The sequence below is a fragment of the Rhipicephalus sanguineus genome, chromosome 11 (assembly GCF_013339695.2).
Source record: "Rhipicephalus sanguineus isolate Rsan-2018 chromosome 11, BIME_Rsan_1.4, whole genome shotgun sequence".
Classification (NCBI taxonomy): Eukaryota; Metazoa; Arthropoda; class Arachnida; order Ixodida; family Ixodidae; genus Rhipicephalus; species Rhipicephalus sanguineus.
The window spans coordinates 61766107-61777043 of record NC_051186.1 but is presented as its reverse complement, the minus strand read 5'-3'; the positions used below and the strand labels follow the sequence as shown (position 1 = coordinate 61777043).

The 10937-nt window shown below is 45.3% G+C and overlaps 1 protein-coding gene across 1 annotated transcript in view; it reads left to right on the top strand.

Annotated features, from left to right (window-relative positions):
- Positions 1-977: 977 nt before the first annotated feature.
- LOC119373747 (protein qua-1-like) overlaps positions 978-10937 on the top strand; it is a 32999-nt gene continuing 23039 nt past the window's right edge. The window contains exons 1-2 of the mRNA XM_049420447.1: positions 978-1260; positions 8859-9014. Coding sequence (XP_049276404.1) covers positions 1200-1260; positions 8859-9014 — 217 coding nt within the window. The 5' untranslated portion in view covers positions 978-1199. The remainder of the gene's footprint in view (positions 1261-8858; positions 9015-10937) is intronic.

The following is a 10937-nucleotide window of genomic DNA, read 5'->3' as shown; positions in this document are numbered from 1 at the left end:
ACAAGCTCTCTTTCTGAGTAGCCTACAAAGGGGGTTTAGAAGCCTATCTGCCATGCGCCACTAAGCACGTTCGTGTGGGTTCGAATACCAGCCAGGGCTGCAGCACTCTCGTGATCAAAGGAGGAAAAACACGAGTGTGCTTAGTATTGTTGCACGGTACAGGACCCCCAACTTGCCAAAATTATCCGGTGTCCGCCACTAAGGCATGAGTGGTGATCACGGTGTGTTTAAACATGAAAGCCTTTATTTTGATATCTTAAAATAATTTCGTAAACTTTAAATAAATAAACATGTCTATTCTGCATTGCGACGCTAACATATTTACGAGCGTTTACACCGGGCATACGAATCGGAAAATCCATAATGATACACGACGCCGTATGTGGCTTGGCATAGCACGTGTAAGCTATATTATATCGCTTTAAAATATTGTATCGTTGCCGAATGCATTGAAAGTGTCGCTGCTCGAAATAATTTATTGAAACTTCTATGCAGTAAAAAAATGGAAACTATGTGGACTTTATATTTTTCTCCAATCCTGCATAAAGCTGCTCAAAATAAAGCAGCTATGTCATCTTTCTGAGAAAAAAAAAACATAATGACCACAGGCGTACTTCTAGAGTAAGTGTCACCTTCGCAATGTGTTTAAAATAAAAATGTCAAAATTGTCGCTTAGCTGCGCAAATACTTGGCTGACTTTTGGCAAACACACTTCATCATGCACATTTAAATATAATGTTGCGTTACACATTGTTTGAGCAATAGCTACATGCCAGTGTAAAGAGGATATTCTATTTCATGCTATTTCCGGAAGGTACTCAAAATGCGATGCATACGTAATATCACAATTGTTTCGTTACTTGCCTTGTGAACACTACCGTGACAATTTCGTTGCTCGCAAAAAATTTTAGAAAAAAGAAACCGACAGCGATAAGCTTTGTGCGGCAAAAGATGCGCAACTTTTGTTTTGCCAGAGTCCTTGAAAGCCGTGTTGCCCTCCCACCTATCTGAGGAAGCGTTAGTGCATGGGCTTTGTTTGTGTATGGAGAAACAATATATATGCCGCACGTCGGAAGTGATGGTGACGTGATAATGATATGAAACGCGTTAAGTGTTTAGGCCCCTGTAGTGATATATAAACGCGGGAGCCAGAAGAGTGTTTAGACCTATTTGTGGTCTACTGAAAGGAAAGATCTGCAATGAAGCTTCTACTGGCATTTCTGATGCTCTGTCTTTTAGCGTCCATCACTGTCGCCGACGGTAAGCCTTCTGCGCGCTTACTTCTTCAAAATGAAATTTTCTGTCTAAAACTGAATTTGTTGTACGTATACCTTCGAAAAGCCATATATTGGAACACTGCGCAGAGTAATGACAGACATGTAAAATAACATCCTTTGTAAACAAAAGGACACAATGACAAAAAGAGAAACGACTCTGATAAAATCACCCGAGTCAGTGAGAAAGAAAATCGGTAATGGACAACCATAGGAGACTGACGAAAGTGCTGACTGTAATGTTGGCCATAAGCGGTCTTTAGAAGAGCTACATCACAGTACTAAAGTATTCGCGCTTTTCTTTGTCCTGTAGAGACATCGCATGCTGCTTTATTGCGATGTTAGAGACAACAAAGTTCATAGTGCGTTCGAGGTATCTGCACCTATCATTGACGTCACTATCAGCTTTGCGATCACATCGTAGCTATCGGAACCGTTGCCGAGCTCTCCTAGTTGCACTGTAAGCGCGGATAACAATAGAGGGTTAACGCAACCCCTTCTAAACTCTAGAAAGCGATTTTAGATGTCTTTGCATACGACGGAGTGCGTTCGGTTAAACGAAAAGAAACTAGGTTGAACCCTGGACGTTCAAATGGGCAATGTCGAAACAATTCGTGAGCGTTATAAGGATCTTTATAGAGTATGCAACCGACGGCTGCAGTAGTCAACATCAGCCATGATTTAGGCAAAGATGGAAGGTTTTACCTATTGTGTATGTAACATGTGTAACATTTGTCTAATTTAGCCATCTTAAGCCAACACAAACGGACATTAACCATCGTTCAGCCAAAAGCAGCCTATATTTACTATTATTCAACGAACACAAGCCGGTTCTTACCAGAATTATACAGGGCTCGTAGCGTACGTGTAAGTACAGGTTTGGCCGCCTGCTACAAGGGCCGTTTGTTTAAAAAATGCATTATGGGAAGGGTTATACTCTGATAGACTACTTTTGTCTTACTCTGTCACGCTGATACACTGCCAGTTACACATACATTTGCCTGGAGAGACTGGTAGAGCTTGCTTACCCACTTAAGCTACAGGAGCGAAATGAATCGAAAAAACGTAGGGCAGCTCTACAACTGTGCAACCTGAGGAAGTGCGTAGCACGGGCGCCCAGCGATTCCCGTTCGTAGAGTTCCCACTGCTCCGTTTACCAAAGCGTCGATGACGCCACTGTTTCAGGTAAGCAGATAGGGTTTCTCTGGCACGAGTAGAATCCTGTTAAAAGGATACTAAAGGCAAGTGATCATTTAAGTCACAGTGAAAGGTCAATGTGTGAGAACGTCTAAAACGTCAATAGTATCCAGAGCAGTGCTCTAGTAATCGAGAAATTAAGGTAAATGTTGGACACAACGTGCGCCACGAGTGGGACATTTTGGAAATGATCCCGCTGACGTCAAATTGTCCCGAGTACAATTAACCACTACTAATCAAACTAAGAAAGGGAAAATAGACAATCAGCCGTTTGTAGCACGAAGCCACAAGGAAATCCAAAACCCGGGACCAGGACGAATTTTTCGGCAACTAAGAGGCTTGATTTCGGAGAAATCCGTATAGATTTCCTTGTGGCTTCGTGCTACAAAGGAGTAGTTGTCTATTTTCCCTTTTTTTAACCATTCCGCCACCTTGCGGGATTCCGAAGGAGTAATCTGCACCAATCAAACTAGTTGCAAAAAAAAAAGGACCTTCAGTGCATCACAAGGCGTAATAAAAGGCTGCCTGTTCGATTCTGTTTGATTCATGCAAAAAAGAACCTCTTGGCGCTACCGTGGGGAACGGCGCGAGTGGTTCAAAAGTTCCGTTTTCATCGAGCTGCGCGCCTTAGTAGTAGCTTCGGTATCGCGTACTGATGCGTGTGCTTCGCTCTCGCTATTTTCGCCCTGTCGATACTCTACTTCTGCTGCTGCTGGCCAAGCTAAGCTCCGTTACAGTGAACTACACAGTTTTGGAGTGGCCCGTGGCTGTGTCTTGGCAACGTTGATGGCGGCTGTTGCGCAAGAAACCGTAGCTTCTGCGGCCGGTCAGTAAAGGCGGGCAACGTTGGACACGGCGACTGCTACGTCAGAAGGTCCGTTCAGGCGCGTGATTTGAAGTGCGCTAACGCCGTGCGGACCACTAAAACGTGATTTTATTTCAAAATAAGCATTGCCTTGGCACGAAACAAGCACTACGAGGTTTCTGCAACACTATTGCAACAATCAACGTCGACTTAATATTTACCTTCAGTGTCCCTTTAAGGAGATTCGCAAACTCGGTGTGCGACATGCGCCTGCTTTTTGTGCGACTTATAGACTTCCTATTTCTTACGGCATTTGACATACGCGTCGTCTGCAGCGAGTTCCGTAACATTGTCTTCCCCTATCAGATGTAGCGACGCCGCGCTGACGAAGTGTAGGGCGAGGGGCAATCGCTCGCTCGGCTCGACGGCGGCGCCCTCTCTTGCACGGCCACGGTGTCAGCCGCAGGTTTCCGAGACGTTTTTAGAGAATATTAGTTATTTATTTCATTTAATTCATGAATATTTCTGTTAATTATATTATTTTAGACCTTATTTGTTCATTTTAACCCGGGTTTGAGCATTGCTAGTCTTTTTATGACCTGTATTGAGTGCTTTGCAGTAAGCGTGATCACGCCAAGTAGATGCATGAATGGACGAGAAGCCGGGCCCCTAAACTGCTGCGCACTTAAAACAACGGTGCGCTCCATCGCCTTCGTGTACATCGAAACCAGCGTTCTCTTACCCGCTGCTGACGTGGACATCGTACGCATGCGCAGAACAACCGCATGAGTAGTTATGCTAATTTTATTTGAGTAATAACTTCAGTGAGCAGTAAACGGTAACCAAGCATCACGTATTATTTGCTGGGCCCTGAGTAACAGCAGCTGTACCTTCTTGGTTTTAATTCGTGAACCATCCCGGCTTGCGGTGTCGAGGACATTTGTCGTCAGTATATTGCTTGTGAGAAGCCTGGTATCTGCCAGAGGTGTGTTCTTTGTCGTCTGCAGGATTCGCCTTGCGTGCTGCGTTACACCAACCTGCTACGCCAGACTTCCATTATTCGTCCATAGGTGTAGAGAAAGAAGTGGTTTTGGAATACTATTACGTGGGCCAACCTAGTCATTCTGATATCAACGATGCGATGTAAGACAATACTGGAACGCGGCTGTTAAGTTTGCAAGATGTGGTTCTTCTGTTAATATTCAGTCAACTTACACAAATATTTTTTTTTTTCATTTCAACTTATTTGAAGATGGCTGGTTGCACTCATGCCTAACCACGGCCACCACGTTACCATGAATCAGCTGCACACGTTACTGTCATTGTCCTTCGATAACTGTACAACAAGTGATTTCGTCCCAGAAACGCGCAAGAATTGACCGAGGTTATGTAAGCTGCTCATTTTGCAATTTATGAAACAAATGAAAATGAGCTGAAATTTATGCAACAAATCAAAACTCAGACTCGCTGCAGTTGACTTTGGGCGGTGAAGTAAGCACGAAAGGTAAGATATTATAAACAGCGTTTCGTGTGACATTCTGTCAGGAAGTGCAGTAAAAATGTGTGCCTGTGGAAACTGTCGAATTCTTGTGTGCCTGTGGATGTCTTGTCAAACAGGTCTATAGTAAGCTGTCGCGGATCGCGCAGGTATTCTTGAAATTGTTGAAGTTTTTTTTTTCGCTCCATGAATGGCAGGCTAATTATTTAGTTTACCTTACTACCATTTTCTGTTTTGCAATACCACAGTGAAAGTGCTAAGCAATTTGAACATCATTGCTTTTGGGTTGCAGGAACTATCTGTACTTAATACAGGGTGATTTTACTGTTTTGTAACCTGTAGGAGCTGTGTTATCTTCAATATCTGACCTGCAACGCTGAGCCACGCCTAAACTGTTATTTCATTTCATGCTTCCGCAGTCGGCCTTGTAGTATTACTGCCTCGTAAAAATGCATTGTGCACTGCATCGAAAAACGCAATACTTGCATTGGCGTCACATCATGAAATATTTAGCTGTCAGTCACAGCCGATCTATTTGACGCGCTCATCCAGATTGCCGGCACCTACAAGAATGCTTTCACAGCTTGAACAATTCATATATGACGTGTCCACTAATATATCCGACTGTCTGATAATAAGAGGTCCTTCTACTCAAATAAGGCCGAGTGAAATAAGGCCAAATTAGGCAAGCGCTTGTCTCTGTAATAATTTCGTTCGTCCTGTTACGCTATTACGCGAGTCATGTGCGGTGACGTGGTGACCACTGCAACAGCGGGGCGATGCCGTACCGTTCATAATTCAGTGCTGAAAAAGTGAACAGCTTTTTCTAGCGGTGACGCACTAGCTCGACAGTTGCTCGTGCAAGTAATGCTTTCTTCTATTTGCATACACTCGATAATGTGGGCACCTTATCTCGGCAGCAGTGCATAGGAAGAGCTGTAATGATGGACTAGATATGCAACACTTAGTGCTAGGCGCCCTGATTTTGGGCTAAGGTAACACGAAAAATTGAAGAAATAACACAATGAGAATATATCCTACACAGAATTCTTTAACAAAGTACGCTCTTAGTACAGTCGATGTTAGATTGTACGCTAATGAATGCGAACATTTTAATAAGGAATATCTACTTTCAGTGTGTCCACGTTATAACCTTGCAAGAGTTTCTGCATTTCTTTGAGTTCGTTATCGTTTCAATCGGCTGTAAAGATGTGTTAACATAAACGGAAATTCAATACAATATCTTGTAGTAATGTCTCTGTCAGATTGTAACTTGGATATTCAGTACCTTGGAATGCTAATATTTTCAAACACCAGTCGTAAAACTTAAGAAGGCGGAAGTTCAGGAGAAGATGGAGGCTTCGAGATGTTGAAAATCTTTGACACAAACGTGAGATAAAAATTTTAGGCGAGCATGTTTAACATGAAAGTGTTTTATGCTGGGATCCACCAAGACATCAGTGACGTATTTGCGTTACAGAAATAACGTCCAAAAAGACACACGATTAGATGGCGAAGAGAAAAAGCGTCATCAGCGGGAGTCGAACCCATGAACTCTCAGTCCGCGACAAAAGGTGCGGGGCACGCTATCCACGCGCCACGGTCAAAAACTCTGGAGGTTTTACAAACGCGCCTTTTATATCTCACACTTTCCTCAGCGGTGCTCTTGGTTGGCGGGGTGGTGTCGCTATCTGGCAGCGGTAAAGTGAAGTAATCGGCCCCCATGTCGCAGCGCCTCCCACGCAACCGCGGCCCGCGCATGTACTATAGAAGACGAGCTGCGTGCGTAGCGTCCGTAACGGCGTTGCGCACGTGAGAAGTCAGCGAGCAGAAAGACTGCTCACGCGCTCTAAGCAAGACGCCGCGCTTTTACGTACCCAACGCTGTTAGGGACGCTATGTGCGTCGGGTGCGAGCACGGTCGCGAGAAACGCGGTATGCGTTCCTTGCTCTAGTTGCTAGCATGCATGGTTAAAAAAAATGCAATGAGGTGAAAAAAAATTGAAGAAAAACGCGCGTTCGCCCCCTCGCAATAGGTTTCTTAAGCCCCCATGTCGCAGCGCCCCCCACGAAACTGCGGCCGGCGCATGTAACAAAGGCGAACATTATCTGGACCGCGCTCTCCTTCGCGGCGGGCGGAGAGTGTCCACACCTAATTATTTTCTTACACCGTGCCCATGGCATTCGTACAGTGCAATACAGAACCAAAACCGAAACACAACAATGAGCTCGTGCAGATGGCATGGAGGAAGGCAAGTTTCAGCGCAGTCGCATTTTCAGCGCAGCTTAAGAAACTATAGGGTCTTTAGAATTACGTATGTATGCATTTTCTATTAAAGGAACACACCAACTAATACTTACCTAGTGATGTTGCGCCTCAGATATGCGTGATATTTACTTTTTGATCGACAACGTTCACAAGTATGAACAGCCGTACCAGTTCAAGATGGCTGGCCCTTGGCCAAGTGGTTCAACTTTGGCCGAGTGGCTGAATCGAGTGACGTGCCGACAAACAGAAAGACAGACAGACCAAAATTTCTTTCTTCTCCGTTTAAGTATCCCAAGAACGACTATCATCTTGAAAAAACGAGGCCGGGCTAGAGGGTGGACACGACGCGCGTTGCCTTTTAAAGACGATAGTCTTTCTTGGGGAACTTAAACGCAGAAATTTTGGTCTGTCTTTCTGTCTGTCTGTCTGTCTTTCTGTTTGTCGGCACGTCCCTCGATTCAGCGACTCGGCCAAAGTTGAACCACTTGCCCAACGGCCAGCCGTCTTGAACTGGTACGGCTGTTCATACTTGTGAACGTTGTCGATGAAAAGTAAATATCATGCATATCTGAGGTGGCAACATCACTAGGTAAGTAGTAGGTGGCGTGTTCCTTTAATAGAAAATGCATACATACGTATTTTAAGGACGCTAGTTTCTTAAGCTGCGCTGAAAATGCATAAGAATGGAAGCTTGAGCGAGTTGGTATGCGTTCATCTTTGTTGAAACAGCGCTCACTAGACGACGACGAAGTAAAAGAAGGCACAGGACAGGCGCTGCCTGTCCTGTGCCTTCTTTTACTTCGTCGTCGTCTAGTGAGCGCTGTTTCACAAAGCTGAAAATGCGACTGCGCTGAAATTTGCCTTCCTCGTGCCCTTCGCACGAGCTCATTGTAGTGTTTCGGTTTCGGTTCTGTATTGCACTGTGCGAATGCCATGGGTTGGTGTTGAAAAACTTTAGTTTTGAGAAGGCCAAGAAGGTGAAAAAAAGATATTTAAAAAATGAAAAAGCAGCGTTGTAGGCGGCTTTCAGGCTGCCGGTTGTGGACGCCGCTCTGGCGTTCCTGTTTTACCCAGGCGACGTGTAAATAAAAGAGTGTGTGGAGAGTACTCGTTGAGTGCGAACGTTTCTCTGCTTCAGCGCTTCGCGCCAAACCGCGTTTTCGGTCTGGCTGGCGTCCCCGCCGGTCGCGTTGGTTACCGCCGGTCTTCGCCTGCTGCTGCGCCGGGACTACCAGCACGCAACACAGCACTCATGTTTCCCGACGTATTGCCAGATGGCGTTCATATCTCACACAGCGCCTCTTCTATCGTCTTTACACGACATTTGCAGCGAAGCACGCAGATACGCGGCCAATTTTTTCATCTAGTCCAGTCGTGGTGTTCACAAACTGTTTAATACGCGGAGGGGTGGTGCCTTTTTAGTTCTGCGTCTAATGAATGAAGTACTTCTGGCTGCCACACCGCTTTCTCTAATTATGCTCTCGCCGTTATCTACTTCAGCTACCACAAATGTTCGTTTAATCATTGGTCATAGACGTTAGTCGTCGAGATGGAGTTAGTCGTCTAGACGTCAAACTGTGCTGTAGCTACCATTTACCAATATTCTTTGTGCAAGCTCTCTTATATGAATGTGCAGTCAACATCCAACACCTTCTTTATGGACACATTTTACTTTTGTGTGATACCGATTCATTCGACGGAGGTATCAAGCAAGGTTTTTTTTGTCTTTGGACTAGAGGAATTTCTCTGTGATTCCCATCAACGCATTTTCCCACGCAAGAAAGTTTACGCATTCCTGTTTCTCTGTTTTCTTTAGAAGACGAAGGTGATGACGGCGGTGACAAGGAAGGCGGCGGTGGTGAGAAGGAAGACGGCGGCGGTGAGAAGGAAGGCGGCGCCGGTGGCAACGACGGTGGCGGTGAGGGTGGATCCGGTTCCGGGAAACCTCCAGAGACTGAAAAGGCGCCAAGTGGTAAGTCTAGTGAGGCTTTTCTTCTCTACAATGATACAGCCGCTAATAGTGGTGCCTACATATCACTGTACTTAATTGCGTTTTTCGGGTAATGGAGGTTGGCGCAAGTACCTTTTTTTTTATTTCACTGTACGGCATATCGGTCTTAGAGCTGTTGTTTACCAGTCGAGAGGTAAAAAGAACTGGGTAGGAGTGGAGGAGCGGGGAATGTTACTAAATATCATTGATATGTATATACGACTTATCAAAAAATGACAAACGTCGATATGAAGGCTATGATAGTTCACATTGAAACGTAGTATAACCAGTAGTCGTTCTGAATCGACTCGTTGATGGGTGTTTGAATCGTGACACGGCTGTTAAAAAACTTTGGTGCCGTTCTCTAGCACAAGTGTAGGATGCTTGTGTTAAATGGTGGAAGTTTACCTAAAGTTTCCCAAAGTTTCAAAGGCGTATTTTATTCAGCCTCTAGACCTGCGTGAGTCATACACCGCTATTTTAATGCTTATATCTACTGCCAAGTGACGCTGTTGCCAAAGAAAGCCTCTCCCAGTGGGACCTGAAACTTTATGTAACTTGTGGTGTTGAAATTTTACAGCTCGCTTGTGTGCCGGCTGTACGATCTTTTCAGATATTAGAACGCTATCGCCTCGAGGAGCCAGGCTTTGTAAAACCCGTCACTTTTACGCACACCTTCTTAGATATGGCGCCGCAGCAGAGTTAAGTAAAACGAAGTTCTGGTGCTGCCAAATATAGTTCAAACGCAAAGCAAGCGGCCATAGAACGTTGCAAAACTAATAAAAATCAATCGTGGTCTATATGACGAAAAAGGTATGCGTCGTGTTTCATAATTGTTCTGAGAAAATAGACAAGGTTCTAAATGTTTTCTTTTTCTTTTCTGTTAGTTGGCGTATGGTTTTGTATACACCTAGTATATAGCAACGCAGCAACGGATCGCCTTTTTTCGGGATCTGGGTGAGAGAGAAGAAATATTAGAGAAGCAAAGGCAGGGAGGTTAACAAGTTTAGGAAAACCGGTTTCCTACCCTACACATGGGAACAGGGTGTAGGAGATTTAAAGAGTGAGAGGCAAGAGAGAGAGAGAGAAATATATCACATGACACAGCACACACAGAGTCAGTCACAGTCGGTCACTCTTGCGTGGTAGTCGGTCACTCTTGCGTGGTACGCGACATTTCTCTCACAGCCGCTTGTCCAAGTTCGTCTCTCTTTAAACCTCAGCAGTGCCTTCGTCGCCTTCAGCTGCGATGTCTTCTGTTGACGACATTGAAGAATTGTTTCAACAGACATTGTCTACTGTCAAGGGGTGCTAGAACGGACGCGAGTCACTGTCTCTGAACGTTATATACCGGACAGTCGCACAGGACGTGGTGTAGCGTCTCGTCGCAACGACAGACATCGCAAATAGCGTTGTCGGCCATTCCAATCTGAAAGGAATAGCATTTCGTAAATGCCACCCCTAGCCATAACGATAAAGCAGTGGGGCTTCTCTTCGGCGGAGTCCATTTGGCATACAGAGATGCTTCAAAGAGGGCAGTTAGCGTTGACGATTGGTCCGGTTGGTTTGGCTGCTTGGTGGGCACCATAGAGCGAGCGTGATCTCTTGTGCAAGCCCCTGAAGACTGCTGGTAGCGTCAGACCTTGAAAGTGGGATGGTATCTTCCTGTGTGCTTTCAAGAGCGGCCCGAACGGCTTATCCACGTGTTCGTTCCCTATGACGCCGCAGCGACTTGGCAGCCACTGAGGCGCCACGTTGTGCCCTTTCTCATGTGAAGTATGGAGAAGATATCGAATTTCAAATACGAGCTGTCCGTATGGGCTGCCACGCAGAGCAGATAGCACAGATTGTAGGGTTTCCTTTGAGTCGCTGAAAATATACCAACGTTGAGGTGGTTCCCGATTG